Source organism: Rhinopithecus roxellana, chromosome 10 (genome assembly GCF_007565055.1).
Source record: "Rhinopithecus roxellana isolate Shanxi Qingling chromosome 10, ASM756505v1, whole genome shotgun sequence".
Taxonomy (NCBI): Eukaryota; Metazoa; Chordata; class Mammalia; order Primates; family Cercopithecidae; genus Rhinopithecus; species Rhinopithecus roxellana.
The window spans coordinates 126,073,134-126,094,258 of record NC_044558.1 but is presented as its reverse complement, the minus strand read 5'-3'; the positions used below and the strand labels follow the sequence as shown (position 1 = coordinate 126,094,258).

General features: G+C 37.7%; 1 protein-coding gene across 3 annotated transcripts in view; it reads right to left on the bottom strand.

Moving 5' to 3' along the window:
* Positions 1-725: 725 nt before the first annotated feature.
* PIK3C2G (phosphatidylinositol-4-phosphate 3-kinase catalytic subunit type 2 gamma) overlaps positions 726-21,125 on the bottom strand; it is a 403,430-nt gene continuing 383,030 nt past the window's right edge. For 2 of the 3 annotated variants that reach the window (XM_030939124.1, XM_030939125.1), the window contains 2 exons: positions 8,914-9,039; positions 726-1,272 (listed from right to left, as the gene is read on the bottom strand). In XM_030939124.1, the coding sequence (XP_030794984.1) occupies positions 1,120-1,272; positions 8,914-9,039 (279 nt within the window). In that variant the 3' untranslated portion in view covers positions 726-1,119. The remainder of the gene's footprint in view (positions 1,273-8,913; positions 9,040-21,125) is intronic. The other variant, XM_030939123.1, reaches the window with a different exon arrangement.

The following is a 21,125-nucleotide window of genomic DNA, read 5'->3' as shown; positions in this document are numbered from 1 at the left end:
ATAATCGTCCAGCAGAAAGGGAGAGTAATGGACTAAGAACATACAGAATTAAGGGCTCACTTGACTTGCGTGATCATGCATTTCAAATGAGCCCATATTAGTTCATATCACACACTCAAATAATTTTCAATGAATACATTTACATGCTCATATGATATATAGGAGGTGATGGGAAAAAGCTTAGTTTTTTATTTCACTCATACACAGGAAAACATTGAATAAGCAGGGATTTAAATTTTTTCGGTAATTTGAATAGCAAGATTAAAAACTTTTTTTGATTGTTTTAAAGAATGTGGCATAGTGCATTAAATTTTGCCCACTGTGCAGGTCGAAATCTGTGGGACAGTTTGCCATGGTAATGGTGACTATGAAAGTAGGTTGAGAAGTAAGGAAAATAATGTGCATAGATAAGAAATTTGATCAGAAGGGAGAGTTTCAGAGTTTCAGATCTTGGAGTCCAGGCATAACCAAGTTTAAATCATGCCTCTGGGTGGGAGAAATCCAGTGACAATGAATTGATTGGTGGTGAAGAGGGTGAAAAACTACAAAGAAGTTTTTGCCAACAATTGAATTTAAGGATTTCAGGATTTATGTTTTGGTTTTCTGATAGAAAATAATACAGCATTCTGCTGAAATATACCAATTCCCTCAATAAATAAGATTATGAGTAGGTATATAGGTATATATAATTTAAATTTTAAAAATTGATTACAGGTATACCTAGATCTTGAATTAATTGATGAGGTTTATTTATATGATTGTATTTCTTATAAAATACATTAGAAATACTGCTTTTAACTGTAGGCACACAATTAAAACAAATGTAAAACTATGTTTAATTGAAAATATATTAAAATCATTTAATGAAGGTCTTTTATTATTTTACACATCAAATTTCATGCAATCAGTACTCCACTGAAGGAGAAAAGATTATGAAAAAAACAGTGAAAGCACAGGTAGAAAATAAACAACACAAAAGACTAATTCTGATGTTTTTGGTGTCCTTAATACCCTGTGCTATCTTTGACAACAAAGATGCCTTACTTATGAGATTCAGAGGCCCAGAAGTGAAAAAAAATGCCAGTAGTTAATGAATAATGCATATGTTCATAGCAATGGTCAAATTATACTGTTTCCTAATGGGTACCATTTTTCTTCATTGAGTGGGACACTACAGAGTCGGATGTTAATTGCTCCCACAAATACAGTTTTACTCTTCACAATAAGCATTAAGACATGTCCTTGGAGCTCTGTGACTTCATCATATACTACCTAAAAAGGGAGAAAATAATGAAAATATAATTCAGAAATGCTTAAATACATCTCTTTTTTGAGTATTGCTTTTAATAAAAAAAAAATTAGCTGCTAATATCTTGTACCCTGGCATAGATAGGTTAATGTCAGACTCTTTTATTTCTAACTTTTATTCTGAAAAGCTAAAGGTTCTGCTAACATAACAGAGTTTAATGACAGGCTATTTTTGTAAGAATCTTAGAATTTACTGATTCTACTAAGAATTGCCCACTCTATATTTAGAAAGATGGTAAATTACTCTCTAGGAATAAATTTAAATATTATTCACCTTTTATATCCCGTAAATATGTACAGCTATTATGCATTCATAAAAATAAAAAAAGAACATCATTCTTCTGTGTTGAAGGTTACTAAGGAAAAACAGACCAATTTTTGTTTTCAATTTTAGATTTAGGGGAATAGACATGCAGGTTTGTACCAGGGGTATATTGCGTGATGCTGTGGTTTGGGCTTCTAATGATCATGTTACCCAAGTAGTGAACATAGCCCCCAACAGGTAGTTTTTCCACTGTTGTTCTCCTTCTTCCTTCTTCCCTCTTTTGGAATCCCCGGTCTTTATGCTTCCCATCTTTGTGACCATAAAACAGACCAATTTCTATGATTTCCCTTTGCTACTTAAATGCGGCACAATGATATTTTCTTGTACATGTGCAGAAGTAATACTATGGTTACTTTTATTTATTCAAAATTGCTAATTTTTAAATTATGAGAATACACGTTCATTAAATAAAATCTGTATGAAACCAACAAACAAAAAATACCAAAAAGGAAGAAAATAATTGGAATTTTCACCATTGGGAGATAATTACAGTTAACATTTTGATGTTCTTTTTGTTTTCTATATATAATCACTGATTCAGAATCTGACTTGTAATTATGCTTTATATACAGTTTCAAGTCTTGTTTTTTTTTTGTGACTTTTTTTTTTTTTCAAAAGGGATCTGTTCAGCTGTCCTTTCATAACGTCCAGGAAGTAAGTTACAGGTCCATTGGCAACTTGCAGTGGTAAAGCAACGTAAAGGTATATTACTGCAAAGAAATTAGTTATTTATCATGAAAGGAGGAGAGAACTGAGTGGAAAGCTGGCATGGTTACCAGGGAAATGTCTTAGAACACATTTAGAAAAGGAATTTCATATACTGCTACAAATTCGCTTGCTTTTTACAGGCAAGACACAAGATAGAAACTTTCTCAATATATGCCAAAAAGAAGCAGAGGAGACGACTTCAGAGGGCAGCCCTCTGAGTTCACTGGGCGGCCTCCCCTGTGGGCATAGATTCAGTTTCCAGTACTTTGCACAGCATAGGCCTACCTTTCATTACATTATCAGTGAAATTCAGTTCCAGATCAATCTGCTAGTGGCTCTGAATAATGATTCACTTAACAAGTAAATAAGTTCAATCAAAGGACATGAGATACAATCTGATATGCGAATACCGTCTACCCTGATCCATGTGTGTGTTCTTGGCTACCTCTACTTTCATTCCATACAGGAGATTATGGTTTAGTTTTCTAGTGTTGCTCATTCACATTATTCCATTTCACCTATTGAGTTTTCCTGGGATAATAAAGGATTTTAAGAGTTGCCTTGGCTGGGCGCGGTGGCTCAAGCCTGTAATCCCAGCACTTTGGGAGGCCGAGATGGGTGGATCACGAGGTCAGGAGATCGAGACCATCCTGGCTAACACGGTGAAACCCCGTCCCTACTAAAAAAATACAAAAAAACTAGCCGGGCGATGTGGCGGGCGCCTGTAGTCCCAGTTACTCAGGAGGCTGAGGCAGGAGAATGGCGTGAACCCGGGAGGCGGAGCTTGCAGTAAGCTCAGATCCTGCCACTGCACTCCAGCCTGGGCGACAGAGCGAGACTCCGTCTCAAAAAAAAAAATAAATAAAATAAATAAATAAATAAAAAAAAAAAAAAAAAAAAAAAAGAGTTGCCTTAAAAAAATCTCAGAATCCTACCACTGTAATTCATGTTTTTTAACAACTGGACACCCAATGCTGCCTGGAAATCTTTCCAGGACTTCAGAGTAAACTCCTTTTCCTTTTCTCTAAGTGGCTATTTTGAACTGTCTGAACTATTCTCCATTTTTCTTCCTGCATCATGTTCAGCTGATGAACTCCTCTCTTATTTTACAGAGAAGACAGAGAAAGGAACCCTCAGAGTGTGACTGTACATGATGCAGAAAAATGGGGAAATCTGGCTAAGGACTCTGTGAATTGTATGAATAAGTCATAAATTGTAAGTTTTTAAAAAACATATCAATAATTTATATTTTCATGAACCTGTTGTCAACTGTGTGTTTTCTCATTTGCATAACGATGATAATCCTTACCTTTTAGCATTATAGGGAGGAAGAAATGAGATAATGAATATAAGGCTTGCTACAAAGCCTGGAACATATTAGACATCAATAAATTATAGCTGAAAAAGATCCATCAAATACACAAAAAGGAACAGTTGTTTCTTAATATTTTGCATCAATTGACTGGAGAAAACCCTTCCAGACAGAATTGAGTCTCCCAGGTATTTAGCAAGCTAAAAGCTTCAAGAAGTGACTTTAGGAATTAATTGCTTTCCTGGTTAAAATACAAACATTTGAACTTCCAAAGTTTTTTATTACTTTATTTATTATAAATTCCAAAGTTTTTTTTATTACTTTATTTATTTTAAATTCCAAAGTTTTTTATTACTTTATTTATTTTAAATTCCAAAGTTTTTTATTATTTTTTTCCCTCGGTTTTATTAAGAAATGTTACTTTCTTAAAAGTGACTGAAGTTTTATAAACATGCAATCATTGCACATTATAGATGATAAATATTTATTCTAATTGCTTTGGCTCATTCATAATGTTGTTAAATAGTAAGTACTCTTTTTAACTGAGCAAAGAATAATTAGTGGCTAATGTTAGCGAAGTACAGAGACGATTATATTCTTTGAGAGCTTTCGTCAAAGGATTTAATATATATTCTGCATATTCAGAACCAAAAAAAAAAAAAAAATGGTTCTGGTACATACTCAGAACCAAAAATAAATAGCTCTTTTAATTTCTCTTTCTAATAATTTTTACCTGTAGGCATGAGCTAAGTCTTTACTACCTGCTGACAAATAACTAAATGTGTGGGTTTGGAATTATTATGTCTAATAGAAAACACTTAAGGTAATTCATATCCATTAACATATACGGAACATTCCAAGAATGTACTGAACATTAGTTGACACAAGGGTCTAGTAAATAATTCTAACGTGTATTTTCATGATTGAAATGAGAACAAGATAGGAACTGAAGTGTCGCTAGTGCTTGTGGGAAGTAGTAGAGGAGGCAGGATAATGAAAGAAAGAGTTCAAAAGTGAGAACAGGAGTACTCTGTGGGTGGAGACAGGTAGGAATAACACAGCATAGTGTAGTGCGGTAACCATGAGCTTTGGAATCAGGCAGTTCTGGGCTTGATATATAGTTGTGTGACTTCTGGGTCACGTTGTCTTCACTTACAAATACAATTTTCATCACGTTGAAGTAACAATAAGATTATAACACAGATAACAATAACTATAGCTTACTGAGTGTGCCATATACTTGGCATTGTGCTAAGTAATCACTGTATATTCTGCAGGATATTTTAAGGCATGTAAAATGCATAGAACATTCCTGTTCTGTTCTTTCTAATTTTCCCTTTATACCTTACAACAGAATAATATATAAGAAAAGATTACAATATACAAAATATATTGATTATAAGCATGTAATTTTGTCATAGGGTAGAAATTCTGTATTTCTAATGAATTGTGAGAAAAATGATGGTTTTTAACAAGATGGCAAAAGTAATGGCGTGGAAAGAGGCTTTGGAGCCCGGAATCTCAGCTCTGCTTCTTCAAGCTGTATGGCAGTTCCCTGAGCACTCACACCCCCAGCCCCAGCCCCATCTTGAGACCAGCCGTGCCTATCACTGGGATTTGTAAATGACAGGGGTTTTCAGGGAGACTGCTGATGAAGCCTAATGGGGCTCACTCTGCAAAGGGTCAAATAGACAAGCTTGGCCCTACATCAAAGCCTCAGTATGTGAAGGGTGGAGACTCTGTCACTTGTCTGTGTCCCCGACCCAGCCTTTCTCATCTCTGGATATTAAAGAGAAAGGAGGATAGGAATAAAAATAAAAAGAACTATTTTCACTATTTTCACAAAAGGCTTTGTAAGACATTGGTATGCAATGTAATATCTTCTTTGTACTCCTCTAAGAGATTTATATAAAGAGGAGAGTGAGGTCATCCTCTCCCACTTCACAGAACAGCACACGGCTTTTACAGTTGAGAAATCCCAGCTGTGGTGAGTGGTTGATGCAGCAGTACTCGGCGAGGTGGCGGAAGCGGAGGAAAAGTTTAAAACAAGGTAGATGCCCTGTGATAACTCACTGGGCTCTCTAATAAGCACTGGGTTTATTGGGAAAGACATCTAGTAAGGTGTTCTTGAGGTTGCACACAAGAGACTGAGGAGTTTGACACAAAGATGGGGTCCTACATCACTACTGAGAGCAAGAGAAAGTAAAATCAGAGTTAAAATCTAGTGTGCTTCTTTGCATTTCTTATAAATATTCTTGTTGTGTTGATACAGACACAGAGTGAAAAAAATTAAATTAGCTATTGTGGCCTTTTTTTCCTTTTGGCTCTTAGAATTCAACCAGCTTCGTTGCTAGAATTGTTTATATGATGTAGAAACCTCTTACTGTCCTATTGCCTACACTACTAAAATTGTCACTTATGCATACACTACTTCAAATTTCTGCTTGATTGGATTATGTTCTGATCGGCATTGGCTATGCATGGGCAATGGTTTTTGAAGCAATTTAAAATGTGTCCAAAATATAAAGTGTCTATTCATGCGACAAGTATAGATCAATTGAGAAAGATTTGTAGTGATTTTTAATCAGTGGAGTATGGATGTGTGAGGACCTAGATTATTGCAAGCCCTCAGAAAAGTTATGTGCACACCAAGAATTATAAAATAATCTTCCACGAATATATATTTACTGCTGTTTTCTTATAATACCTAAAGCTTGAAATAAAACACAAGTTTATTTAAATTATTCTGAATTGTTAGTGGTTTCTTGTTATTACATGTTTTCTTATACTGAAAATGCTCACGCCTCGCACAGGGTCTGAGAAGTTTCTCGATAGTGAGGCATGAAGACTTGTACTCAAAAAGTGTGAAAAGAAACAGTGATACATTGTTGGGAGGTGTACACTTCTCACTGTTGACATCATGACAAATGATAGTGTCAAAATAATTTTCCTTACTAGTTTAGAGAATCTCTTTCTCTCTCTATATGCAGTATATACATGTATTTGCATTTTACACACACACACACACACACACACACACACACACACACACACACACGGTGTCACATATAAAACTGCCCCGAATATTTATTACACATCTTTTTAGAGGTAAATAAGTGTTAAAAATATTAAACAGGATAAGACATTTATCCCGCCCTGGAGAAGTTTATGATATACTAGAGGAAAAACTGTGTAGGACTGAAGAAAGGATTATAAATGTGGTGTGAGTCCACGAGGTGACAGTGTTCACAGAGTTCACATCTGAGATCAGTCTCAAAGCAGGCAGAGAAGAGCAGAGAGAGGTGAATGGTGGCAAGAGTTTTATCACAAAATCCTAAAGTCCATTCAGGGAATGACAAGCTGTCGGGTGTGATCTGAAAATATGGCTAAGTATGGGGCAACAAAAAGAGTATAAGAACACAAATATTCCCCACTAATTTTTGACAAAGGTACAAAAGAAATTCAGTGGAGGAAAAATTGCCTTTTCAACAAATAGTGCTGGAATAATTGGTATCCACAGTGGGGAAATAAAGAGCCTTGACTTAAACATCACATTCTATTAAAAATTTAACTCAAAATGGATAATGTACTTAAATGTAAAATGTAAAACTGTACAACTTTTAGAAAAAAATGTAAGAGAAAATCTTTGAGACTCAGTGCTAGGCAAAGAGTTTCTTAGTTTTGACAGCAAAGGTACCATCTATAAAAGAAAGAATGAATGCAGGAAAACCTGATCTAAAAGTGCCTATGAGACATTCAGATGGAGCTCTCCAGTAATCAGGTAGAAGTGTGAGAGAGGCTGGGCATGGTGGCTCACGCCTGTAATCCCAGCATTTTGGGAGGCTGAGGCGGGCGGATCACCTGAGGTCAGGAGTTTGAGACCAGCCTGACCAACATGGCAAACCTCGTCTCTGCTAAAAATACAAAAATTAGCCGGATGTGGTGGTGGGAGCTTGTAATCCCAGCTACTTGGGTGGCTGAAACAGGAGAATTGCTTGAACCTGGGAGGTGGAGGTTGTGGTGAGCTGAGATTGTGCCACTACACTCCAGCCTGCTTGACACAGAGTGAGGCGCTCCATCTCAAAAAAAACAAAAATGCTTGAGACAGAAACCAGGGTTTTAGGAGTCAATTCAGATGCAACTTACCTATAGGTGATAGATAAAACTTTGTGGATCCTCAAGATAATTGTGGGAGTATATACAGGAAGAGGAGATGAAGGTGGATCATGTAACTTAGCAAGCAATAATATTTTAAGAGAAAGAATAACAATGAACGAAAATGAGAAAGTAGGTAGCAAAAACAGAAGAGAATTAAGAAAAGGTACAAATCAAAAAGTGAAAGGGAGATTTCAGGAATGGGGGTGTGGACAGTAGTGCTGCTGTATAACTGATCCAGGCACGAGAACCTGAGGGCTCTTTGGATTTGGCAGTTAGTACTTTATTCAAGGGGCATCAATAGACTCCTATCAATAAAGGTCAGAATCCACATTGCAAAGCATTGAAGGGTGAAAGGGAGAGATGAAAGGAAAGCAGGTCATGTGGGTTAATTCTGGAAAAGTTTGGAGGTGATAGGGAGGGAAAGAAAATTTGCTTAGCAAGCCTGAGTTGGGGAGTTTTCTGTTTTTGTTTTTTAATATTTCCGAGTGGAGGATCCTGTGGATGAGAAAGCCATAAGAAAAGGAACACAAATAAGGAGCTGAGCAAGGTGCAGAGGAGATGGGAAAGGATGGAATCAAGAGAATAAACGTAGGAGCTTGCCTTAGAAAGAAGTTAGAGAATTAAATGTTCAAATTGCACATTACAAATAAATTAGAGAGCTATTTATAATATACATTAACTTCCATTTGTATTTTGTATTTATTTTTTACTTTTTCAAAAGGGATTTTATGAGATTTACTGTTATACCCAAGGTAATATATGATGAAATTATTAGGTAAGGAAAATCAGGTAAAGGAGAATAAGGTTAGAGAAAATAAGATGAAGTCAGGAATAACGTTAATATGCAAAACAAGTCTTGGCTCTTGCTGGAGGTTAGCCACAACTTGCAAATTGGTTTATAAGAGCTTTGAAAGCAGAATCTGTATTTTCCAGTGCCCATAGCATCTAGAAGAGTGATAAGCATACTGCTACTATTTCGGAAAATATCTTTCCTTCATGAAATAATGCTGCCAATTACTGCAAATTTTCCATATTTGGTTGTTAAGCTGAAAAATGGTAAGAAAAATACAAAATGACTGGACGAAAGATGACTCATACTTACAATTTCATTGTAAGTGGGGTCTGTACATTTTGGAACAGATTTTGTTTTCCTCCTACGAACTTCACTGGGATATGGTAAAAGATAAAATTCAACATGTGCACTGGGCGCAGAGCCATCTGGGAGATGCTGCAAAGGAAAATGGTTATAAATATTAATGCATGTTGCTATCAAAGAAAACAAATACAGAGCTACTAAATATCCAGACCAAAGGCAGGATCAGGATTTATTACAGTCACTTTGTTGATCTGAAAATAAGAGAAAATCAAAAGAAATTCATCAATGCTCAAAGATAATTCCAAACTACAGTTTAAAAGAGTAAAGCTGGCCATCTTAAGTGTTGTGTCAGAGAACTGTATTTAAAGTCCAGTACATATAATTTACTTTAATTTTTTGCTGTAAAATCTAAATTTTCATTTTGACAGATATGGTCAAGAGATAAATATTAGCCACAAGCAGAGACAAAAATGTAAGTGCCTCAGGATGCTGTACACCACTTTTGAAAATTAAAAAATTCAAATTCAATATATAAAATGAGATGTAACATTTAATAATATGTATATGTATATTATATAACATCACATTTTAAAATAAAATATAATTAAAATATTAATTAGAGCTATAACTTTAATATACTTACAAGATTTAAAAATGGTAATAATTTTATGATCTAAATTACACTAGACTATGTTGGATAATCCATTTTAAATTGTGGTCTATGGTGCTCCAAAAGTTGCCTAAGAAGTTGTCTGAATAGCATGGCTAAATGGGTGGATCTCCGGACCTCCACTCCCCAGTTCTTCCTTAAACTTTCTCCTCCTCAGCTCCCCATTCTGGCTTCAGAACTTGTTTCCACCTTTTCCATCTTGCCTTCAAATCTGTTATGGATATGTTAATTTCTAAATAGATCATTTGAAGAATGACTCCCCTGTTTCAAAAATCTGGAAACCATCATACTTGAAAAAAATGGATTTTACCTTTGTGATCTTGACCAACTGTAAATGGTACTAAAACTCTGAATGTCTAGTTTTATAAAATAAGAAATATTTGTATAATTTATATTTAAAGTAGATGATTTAAAAATAAAACTTGAGGAATTAAGTGCTTGGTTTGTTTACTAATTCTATTAAATCTAATTTTAAAGAAATATATTTTAATGCTCTGAAATACAGAGATGTTCACATGTAAAAAGCCAGTGCACCCCCACAACCAGCTCCATTAGCTTTAATTTCACATCTTTCTTCAGAACTCAAAAAAGCATATAGTAAAGCAAGAAAATATGATATATATTATTACAGGACTAAATTTTATTCAGTTCTAAATGACATATTAAAAATTATATCATTGGGAGTTTGGGTTTTTATTATAGTTATTAACAAATAAGATAAAATATATCTGGACACACTCATCTGTCAATGTTAAGAATGAGGACTGGTACTTTAGTGGAGCTCAAGGTATACCTCTGCCATTTGATATTCCCCCCCAGGAGGGGAAGCACTGAAATCTATCAATGGTATAATGAAATCTTCAGTGACACAGAAAGAAGTTGCTATTAATATTTGGGAGTAGATTTTTTTTTGGTGAGAAGGATGAAGTGGTAAAAGTGTTTCTGCTCTGTTTAACTCTCTGTCTTATCTGTCTTGGAACTTGAGGATATCCTGCCTATAATCCCTAGGTATTGCAACTTAGTGGGTAAAACGTGTTTCTGGAAATGGATTTTCTGATTACAAATCTGGGCCCCCAAATTTGCCAGCTATGTGGCTTTAGGCAGGTGTGATCGTTAATTTTGTGTGTCAATATGGCTGGGTTATGGGATGCCCAGAGAGCTGGTTAAACATTATTTCTAGGTTTGTCTGTAAGGGTGTTATGTGGCTCAAGTACTACATAAATGACCTAAAACTTCTATGTGTGCCCTGAAGGAGACCCTTATCTCCTGTACTGTAGGGCTGAGATTGCTTAACATCGAATGCAGAATCTCAGCTTGACACTGGTTTAATTACAATGCAAGTTGAACTCCAAGCTTCACAAAGTGTCTACTGTTAAAGTGAAGCATTGATGAGATCCTGTAAGTTGGGATGGGGGTTGTGTAGAAAGTCGCTGATCAAGTTTGGGACATGGAGCTCCTAAATTCTGATGAGTCTTCTTTTCTAGTGGAAGTGGCCTCCTTGTCCCCAGTGGTATCTCCTTCTCTACTTCATCTCCACCCTCTGGGAGGATCAGTTCTGCACTGTCTGAACAAATAGAGATAGCCTCCTCTGAGGCTATGCAAGACAATTTTAATTCTCCTGAGAACCCCTTTACCTCTACCCCATCTCTCATCTCTCTCTACTTCTAGCCCTATAACCAAACTCAAATCCCAGCTGGCCCCTAAAGTTGAGGTTCAAAGTATGACCCAGGAAGATGTGTGCTACACTCCAAAAGAATTACTTGAGTTTTTTAATTCATACAGACAGAAATCTGGGTAACAGGTGTAGGAATGGATACTAAGGGTGTGAAACAATGGTAAAAAGAACATAAAGTTGTATTAAGTTAAATTTTTTTGTTGTTCTGGGCTCACTAAGCAGAGATTCTTCATTTAATGTTGAAGCTTGGGGAATCAGAAAGGGTTCTAACAGTGTGTTGGGTTGGCTGACACACAGACCAAAAGGTGGACAGGCTGGACTTGCCTTGATTTAATGTAGTGGAAAGGATTAAAAGCATAGGGAGAGTGGATCCGTCATATAATAACTACTCACCCACACTGACAGTAATTAGAAGACACAATTTTCAACAACACTGTGAGAAATAAATTTGTGAGGAGAGGCCCAGCATCCTTGAAAAGCTCTGTGATCACTCTTCTCTGTAGGCCAAGCCTCACAGTAGGAACTGCAGTCATTAAATTGGGAAACCTAAATGCAAAGGGGGTAATTAAACCCCAGTGTGGCAGGGGCCAAGCTGCCTTGCTAAACTACCAAGGTCAGGGTGAGTGTCGTTACCATAGCGGACCTCAGGGTCAAAGCAGCTATCAGCACAGTCTGATTCCTGCAGACCCATGACATAGGCTAGCTTTTATATGTTCCTTGAAGTGAAATCAATAGGAAGACTACAAATTCTTATTTGATTTTTTGGAAGAAAAAAAAAATCTAGGTCAAGTGAATAAAATCTTATCTGAATCATAAAAACAGAGAGTCGCAGCCTCTCAATTAATTCCTAGACTTGAGTCAGCTTACAGATCCAGAAACCCTTGAATGAAGGACACACTGGGTCCCCTTGAGGAAGGACTCTTGAATACTATCCAAAATTTATACTGTTAGTCTTTATCCAAAGGGACCTATGGGTTTTTACCAGGGTGACTGTGCACTAGGGGAAAAGATATAATCAGATCTTTTGGGAACTACTGGACACTGGCTCTGAACTGACACTGAATTCAAGAGACTCAAAATGTCACTGTGGACCACCAGTCAGAGTAGGGGGCTTATAGAGGTCAGGTGATCAATAGAATTTTAGCTCATGTCTGTCTCACAGTGGGCCCTGTGGGTTCTCAAACCCATCCTATGGTTACTCCTTCAACTCTGAAAGGCATAATTGGAATAGACATAGCAGCTAGCAGAGTCCTCACATTGGTTTCCTGACCTGTGACGTGAGGGCTATTATGGTGAAAAAGGTGAAGTGGGAGTCACTAGTGTTGCCTCTATGTAGGAAAATAATAAACCAAAGCCATGTCACTGGGGGGATTTCAGAGATTAGTACAACTATCAAGGACTTGAAAGACACAGGGGTTGGGGGTCAATCCCACCACATCCCCACTCAATTTGCCTATTTGGCTATACGGATGAATCTTGGAGAATGAGAGTGGATTATCATCAGCTTAATCAAGTGATAACTCCAATTGCAACTGCTATACTAGATGTGGTTTCACTGCTTACACAAATTAACACATCTCCTGATATCTGGTATGCAGCTATTGACCTGGCAAATGCTATTTGTATCAATACCTGTTAACAAAGACGACCAGGGGTGCAGTGACTCACGCTTGTAATCCCAGCACTTTGGGAGGCCGAGGTGGGGGGGGGATCACCTGAGGTCGGGAGTTCGAGACCAGCCTGACCAACATGGAGAAACCCCATCTCTACCAAAAATAAAAAATTAGCTGGATGTGGTGGCACATGCCTGTAATCCCAGCTGCTTGGGGGCTGAGACAGGAGAATCACTTGAACCCAGGAGGCGGAGGTTGCGGTGAGCCGAGATATGCCATTGCACTCCAGCCTGGGCAACAAGAGCGAAATTCCGTCTCCAAAACAAAACAAAACAAACAAAAGCAAAGACCACCAGAAGCAGTTTGCTTTCAGCTGATAAGACCAGTAAGTCACCTTCACTGTCCTACATCAGAGGTACATCAACTCTCCAGCTCTATGTCATAATTTAGTCCACATGATAACACACTGGTCCATTACATTGATGACATTATGCTAACTACAGACTTATTTGTAAGACTTTTGCATGTCAGAGGGTGGAAAGTAAAGCTGACTAAACTTCAGAGGACTTCTATCTCAGTGAAATTTTTAGAGGTCCAGTGGTGTGGAGCATGTTGACATATCCCTTTTAAGATAAAGGATAAGTTGTTGCAGCTGGCTTCTCCTACAACCAAGAAAGAGGCACAATGCCTAGTGGGCCTATGGGATTTTGGAGACAACATACTCCTCATTTGGGTGTGTTAGCTTGGTCCGTTTGCTGAGTGACTGGAAAGGCTGCTTGTTTTGAGTGGGACTCAGAAGAAGAGAAGGTTCTGCAACAGGTCCAAGCTGCTGTGCAAGCTGCTTTGCCACATGGGTTACATGATCCAGTAGATCTAATGCTGCTTAAAGTGTCAGTGGCAGAAAAGATGATGTTTGAAGCCTTTCGCAAGTCCTTATGGTGAATTACACCACAGGCCCTTAAGATTTTGGAGCAAAGACCTGCCATCTTATGCAGATAACCTGTCTCCTTTTAAGTAATAGCTCTTGACCTGCTACTAGGCCTTAGTGGTGACTGAATGCTCAACCGTGGGCCACCATGTCACCATGTGCCCTGAGTTGCCCATCACAAATTGGATGTCATCTCACTCATGAAGCCATAAAGCTGGGTGTGCATCACAATACTCTATCATCAAATGAAATTGGTATACGCATAATCAAGCCTGAACTGGCCTTGATGGCGTGGCACAATAAGTTACATGAAAGTTGCCTAAGTGCCCATGGTTTCCATTGCTGCTGCACTGACCTCTTTCTTCCAACCTGCACCCATGGCCTCATGAAGAGTTCCCTGTGGTTAGTTGACAGGAAGAGAAAGAAAGATGAGGCCTGGTTTACAGATAGTTCTGCATGATATACAGGCACCTTCTGAAAGTGGACAGCTTTAACACTACAGCTCCTTTCTAGGACGTCCCTAAAGGACAGTGGTGAAGGAAAATCCTCCCAGTGGGCAGAATTTCAAGCAGTGCACCTGCTTGTTCACTTTGCTTGGAAGGAGAAATGGCCAGTTATGTAATTATGTAGTGATCCATGGATTACAGCCAGTGGTTTGGCTGGGTGATCAGGGGCTTAGAAAGAATGTGATTGGAAAATTGGTGACAAGAAGATTGGGGTGGAAGCATGTGGATAGGTCTCTCTAAATGGGCGAAAATGTTAAGATATTCATGTCCCATGTGAATGCTCTCTGAAGGGTGACCTCATCAGAGAATTCTAATAATCAAGTGGATAAGATGAGTCATTCTGTGGATACTCATTAGCCTCTTTCCCCTGTCACCCCAGTCGTTGCCCAGTGGGTTCATGAATAAAGTGGTTGTGGTGGTAGGGGTGGAGGTTTTGTCTGAGCTCAGCAACAGGGACTTTTATTCATCAAGGCTGACCCAGCTACAGCCACTGCTGAGTGCCCAAAATGTCAACAGCAGAGATTGACACTCATTTCTTGAGATGGCATCATTCCCCATGCCGGTAAGCTATCTGATGGCAGGTTGATTACATTGGACTGCTTCCATCATGAAAAAGTGGTGTTTCTTCTTACTGGAATAAATACTGTGAATACAGATTTGCCTTCCTTGTGCAGTTTCTGTCAGAACTACTGTACATGGACTTGTAGAATGCCTTATCCATCACAGTATTTCACATGAGGAGTATGTTGCCTCCAAAATCCCATAGGCCCACTAGGCATTGTGCCTCTTTCTTGGCTGTAGGAGAAGCCAGCTGCAACAACTTATCCTTTATCTTAGAAGGGATATTATCAACATGATCCCCACCACTGGACCTCATTGTTTATGATTATGGGACTCACATCACAGCAAAAAGAGCATGGCAATGGGCCCATGTTCATGGACTTCACCGGTCTCACTATGTTCCCCCTCCCTCCTGAAGTATCTGCCCTCTACAGAATGATGAAATGGCCTTTGAAGACTCAGTTACAGTTCAAGCTAGGTGGCGATACCTTGCCAGGCTGCAGCAAGATTCTCCAAAAGGCTGTGTATGCTCTGAACCAGCATCCAATATATGGTGCTATTTCTCTGATAGCCAAGATTCACAGATACAGGAATAAAGGGGTGGAAATGGGAATGGCACCACACACTATTATGCCCAGTGAATAACAAGAAAATTTTTGTTTCCTGTTCCTACACCCTTATACTCTACCAGCCTAGAGATCTTAGTTCCTCTAAACCAAATCATAAAAACGGAGAGGAACGTTTCCACTGGGAGGCACAACAACGATTGCATTGAATTGAATGTTAAGACTTCTATTCAGCCACTCTGAGCTCTGCATGCCTCTGAACCACCAGGCAAAAAGGGAGTTACAGTCTGGCTAGAGTGATTGATCCTGACTAACAAGGGCAAATTGGACTACTACTCCACAATGTAATTAAGGAAGAGTACTTCTGGAGTACAGGCAATCACTTAGGGCAACTCTTAGTATTACCATGCCCTGCAATTACGGTCAACAGAATACTACAATGACCCACTCCGGGCAGGATCACTAATGGCCCAGACCCATCATGAAGGTTTGGGTTACCCCACCAGATAAAGAAACATGACCAGCAGAGGTATATGTTGAAGGCAAATAGAATAAAGGATGGAAGTAGGTAGTTATAAATACCAACTACGAAAATGTGACCAGTTATAGAAATGAATATTTTAGGTATCATGAGTATTTACTCCTTATTTTGTAATGAACACTTAGTATGTATGTATAGCAAGTATCTTTGCTTTCTTTCCTCTTTTATTCTCTTATCATGTAACATGGGTTTATGTATTTTTATGTTATTACATCATACTTTATATTAGTATCATAATATTTAAGCATTATTAATTTTACATCATAGTATATAAACTATGGAGTATCAAGGAGAAGAGTAAACTTCACTCAAGGACTTTACCTCTTTTTCTGAGGATGGCATTAGCATGTTTTTGGTTGTATGGAGCAGAGCTGTATCGTGTTTGGCAGAATTATGACATCATTGTCTTTATTTGGAGAGTAAGTACTGTTAAGGAGATATATATGAGTGGCAAGTTGACAAGGAGTGAACTTGTGATAGTTAATGTGTCAACTCGACTTGTTCACAGGATGCCCAGATATCAGGTTAAATATTATTTCAGATGTAAGGTTAAACACAGGGTTTGTCTGTGAGGAGGTTTCCAAAAGAGATCAGCATTTGAATCCGGAGACTCAGTAAAGTAGATTGCCATTCCCCAGGGGAAGTGGGCATTATCTAATGCATCAAAGCCTGAATAGAATAAAAAAGTGAGAAAAAGATAATTTGTTCTTTCTTCCTGTTTCAGCTGGGACATCAGTCTCTTCTGTCCTCTGGGACTTACACCATTTGTACTCCTGGTTCTTAGTCCTTCAGATTTTGACTGGATCTACACCACCACTTTTCGTGGATCTTCAGTTTGTGGACAGCTGATAGTGAGACTGTTCCATCTCCATATGTCCATAAGCCAATTCTTCATGATCAATCTCTTTATGTCTATATTGATGCTTATGACTATGTCTGTATCCATATCTGTTTTCTATATCTCTATCTGTATCCATATCTATACTTATCATTGGTTCTGTTTTTCTGGTGAACCCTAATACAGCAGGTATCTTAACTTTTCAGTGGATGTTTCCTCATCTGCTAAATGAGGATAAAAATAATGCCTATCTCATAGGATTTTAAAGATTAAATAATATACCATGTAATGTGAGAACAATGCTTAAGCATAAGACTGAATAAACATTGATATTATTTTTATTTCCTAGGAATTAAACACGAATATACTGTAGGCACTGATTGGATAAGGTATCTCCAATGTATTATGACATTTGTGTAGAGCAGGGTTTTTCAATCTTGGCACTACTGACCCTTTGGGACAGATAATTCTTTTAATTCTTTGTTGCAGGGGGCTATTCTGTGCATTGTAGGATGTTTTCACAGTATCTCTGGCCTCTATCTACTAGACGCCAGTACCATCATCCTCCCAGTCGTGACAACTGAAAATGTACTCAAACATCGTTAAATGTCACCCAGGATACAAAACTGACCCCAATGGGGAACACTGATGTAGATGACTCCCAAATAAGAATCTCTAGTTGATCCCTAGGATCCCAACCTAGAGATCTGTGAATATTTCCATCTGGATGTCTTCTTAGCATTCTTACACTCAATAAACTTTAACCTGAATCTATATTCTATTCCTCCTCACTGTTCCAAAACAGATTTTCCCAACAAATTAGACTTTGTTAGTACTGCTACTCAGTTTTCCTGGTGCCCCCCTCATCCTTGATTTTCAAATTCACTATGTACCAAGATCGAACACTTCTTTTTTGCTTTGGTTCATCTGCCACCGCGTATCTTTATTCCCTGACTTATTATAACTGGATTTTAATACTTTTTAATTTTCTAATTTCCCACCCTTTTCCTTCCTTCATTCTGTATACCACTGGTGTATTGACTCTTCCCATAAGATTGTTTTGATCATGTCCCTTTCCTTCTCTAAACATTCAAAGATTCCCCACTGTATGAAGAATAAACTCCACATTACAGAAGAAGAAAATCCATTTGTATAGAGCCTTTCCCCAGCATTAAGTAACACTCAAGGTTGGGGCTTCTATTTCCAAGTTATTAGTGTCTGACGAGGTCCGTGAATATTGCGAAGTTTTTAGAATGACAGAACAGCACAGGTTTTAGTTGAAGTTGGGGGTGCATTAGATGTAAGCAGTAGGCTTAGTTTGTCCTTTAAAAGCTTTAAACACAGACATTGATTTTTCCAATCTTTAAGAGAAACTTCTCTTCCCCCCAATGTTGCTGTCTTATCAACACTAATTTGTTTTTCTTCTTACTAGCATCATATCCTCTTCCTTAAAGGTCTCAAATAATTTATCAAAGAAATCACTAGCTGTCTCCTCATCAATACTTCTCATTTCATCCTTTGCCCTTATGATTATGCAAATTAAATTTTACTTTAAAATGATTAAATAACCCCTACTTGTCTAAATGTCTTACCCTGCAATTTTTTTTTTAAACTGTGGCTGCATTTTAGACCTTCACAAAGACTTAACACTCCCCTGAAGAATGATTAGGGTTAGAGATACAGAATTCTCAGTCTGACCCTCAATCTAAACAATGAGAAGTTTCCTTATGTCATCTAGAGGACTCCCTTACTCACGGTAGATTGAAATAAAGTAGCAGTCCTCTTTTCTTTTAGAGTTCCAGCTAATAATATTACTGTGCTCAGAAGGTAATATGAAGTCATCTAACTTTAATTCTTTTTGCTCATACCAACTGTGAATTTTATATATTCTAGATTTGCTGTTAAAATATAATTTCTCAATGTTTTAAAAATAGTTTTATATGTATGTCATCTTCCTTACGAGATATAAAATTATTTAAAGGGAAGGTCTATGTTTTGTTCCACTTATTCCTTGACTCCACATTCCCTTGGGGCTTTGCTCCATTGGTTATTCACTACCCTACTACCCTAACCCCATCCTAGATCCTTCTTTCTAAGCTGTCAATATATTTCTGAATCTTCAATTAAGATTTAAAAATTTTTGCTTGAAACCAGGCTTCCTTTCATTTTACTTCTTTGTTTTTGCTTATTTTGTTTTTGAGACAAAGTCTCGCTGTGTTACCCAGGCTGGAGTGCCGTGGCACAGTCTTGGACTGCAACCTCCATCTCCCAGGTTTGAATGATTCTCCTGCCTCAGCCTCCTGAGTAGCTGAAACTACAGGCATGAGTCACTATGCCTGGCTAATTTATTGTATTTTTAGTGGAGACAGGGTTTCACCATGTTGGCCAGGTTGGTGTCAAATTCCTGACCTCAAGTGATCCGCAGGCCTCAGCCTCCCAAAGTGCTGGGATTACAGGCATGAGCCACTGCACCTGGCCCCCTTCATCTTATTCTTTACTTTCATAGTCATGCCTTCCCTCATAATGTTCCTTTCTTTTATAGCAAATCCTCTCCTTAACACAGTGCTTGGTAGAGGGTGGATACGAAATGTTATTAAATGACTGAGTGAATGAGAGATGTATTAATACTATTTAGCTCTTTCAAAGTACTTCAGAGTTATTTGTTGAATCATCATTTGTAATGCAATATAAAAACAAATATTTCACTGAAGTAGTTTATCTTATTTACTGCAACATTTCTTATTGTAATACCAAGGAATAAAATGTGTATCATAGGGTAAAGTGAAAATATCTTGGGTTTATCCTAGGTGTTTACCCTGAACAGCTAGCCATCTGAAGGCATGTCTCTGATAGAAGTGACTTTCTCCTGCACATCATTTGGATTTTGTGGCTAATCAGGAGTAATCGTGTCAAAGTCTGCTTGTCTCAATGCTCCACTTCTAAACTTTTGGCCTTATCCTATCTCTGAGACAACATTAGGCAATTACATACCAACTACCCTTCTTTATCCCCTGCAGACTTTATTTGTAACATCATTATTCAAACTTAGTCTAAGAATGAATCTTTAGTCACCACCCTCCTCACTTTCTCTTAGAGACTTCATCTCTAATTGTATTCCTTCCTTGGAGCCTTGTTTACTCCTCTGTGATATTCCTCATCACCTCTCTAGGTTTCTCCACCTTAACTCCTTGAAAATCTAGGCAGTGAGCACAAGAAGTTCTTAAAATCTCCCAGGAGCTGATGATGACTTCACCATTTCTTAGGGACCTTATAGACAGAGACTGTGAGCTAAAGTTACGTTTTTTGTGCTGTATTCCTGTGCCCTCTCTCGTATATGTGCAAGTTCTCCCCCCCTTGCCTCTCTGTTGTGGAGTACAAGGAAGAAACAAAAGGAAATCAGCACCTTCCTTTGCTCTGGTGATATTGAGTAAGTTATTCAAAATTTATTGGAGAGGTATCATATGGTGACCCATGGTTAGGGCCGGGGGCTGGATCCATATTAACACCAAACATTCTCCACAGAGGGAATTAGTATGTTTCATTCACGTGTGCTATTATTTTGTTAAATATATGTAGATGCTGTTGTTACCACAATTTTAATATTTTAAAAGCACTGCTACATTTATAGTGGTTTTAAAAATTATTTTATATTTCTTAAATTATCAGATTTTTTTTTTTTTTTCAGAGACAGGGTCTCACTACAAGCCTCAACTGGCTTCCAGCTCTCTGGCTCAAAAAATCCTCCTGCCTCAGCCTCCCAAGTAGCTGGAACTACCATGCAACTGTGCCCAGATAAATTATAAGATATTAAAAAGATTTCAGTGACACTTGATAGGTAATTTTCTTTCTCCGAGTTTAAAAAGGTGCCCCACTACTTGGAAAGATTGGAAATGAAGACCTTAGGATCTTCTTAGAATTCACTAGTGAGGATACTTCTTTCTCAACTGAGGAGAGGAATACAGGGGATTCTTAGCTTAGTTATTATTTCAGGTTCCAAAACTTAAAATGTATGATGCATATTAGTAATTATTTGTTCACAATGTTGACCTCTAAATGGTATTGTTTTAAGTATATGAATAATTAAATATGCCAATCTTCTGCCTTTATTTCTTGTCCTAGATTGCATATAGCATTTCAAATGGCTTTCAATGCTACTACTGTTCTTATCACCAACAAATTAAAAGTATTTTTAAAATGTGGTTAACATATCAAAACAGAAAAAAAAAGCAGTAGCACGTTAGTACAAAAACAAAGCACATTTTAAACTGTTTATAAAGTAAGTGGAAGCATCTAACATTACGGGGCATGATGGCAACTCTT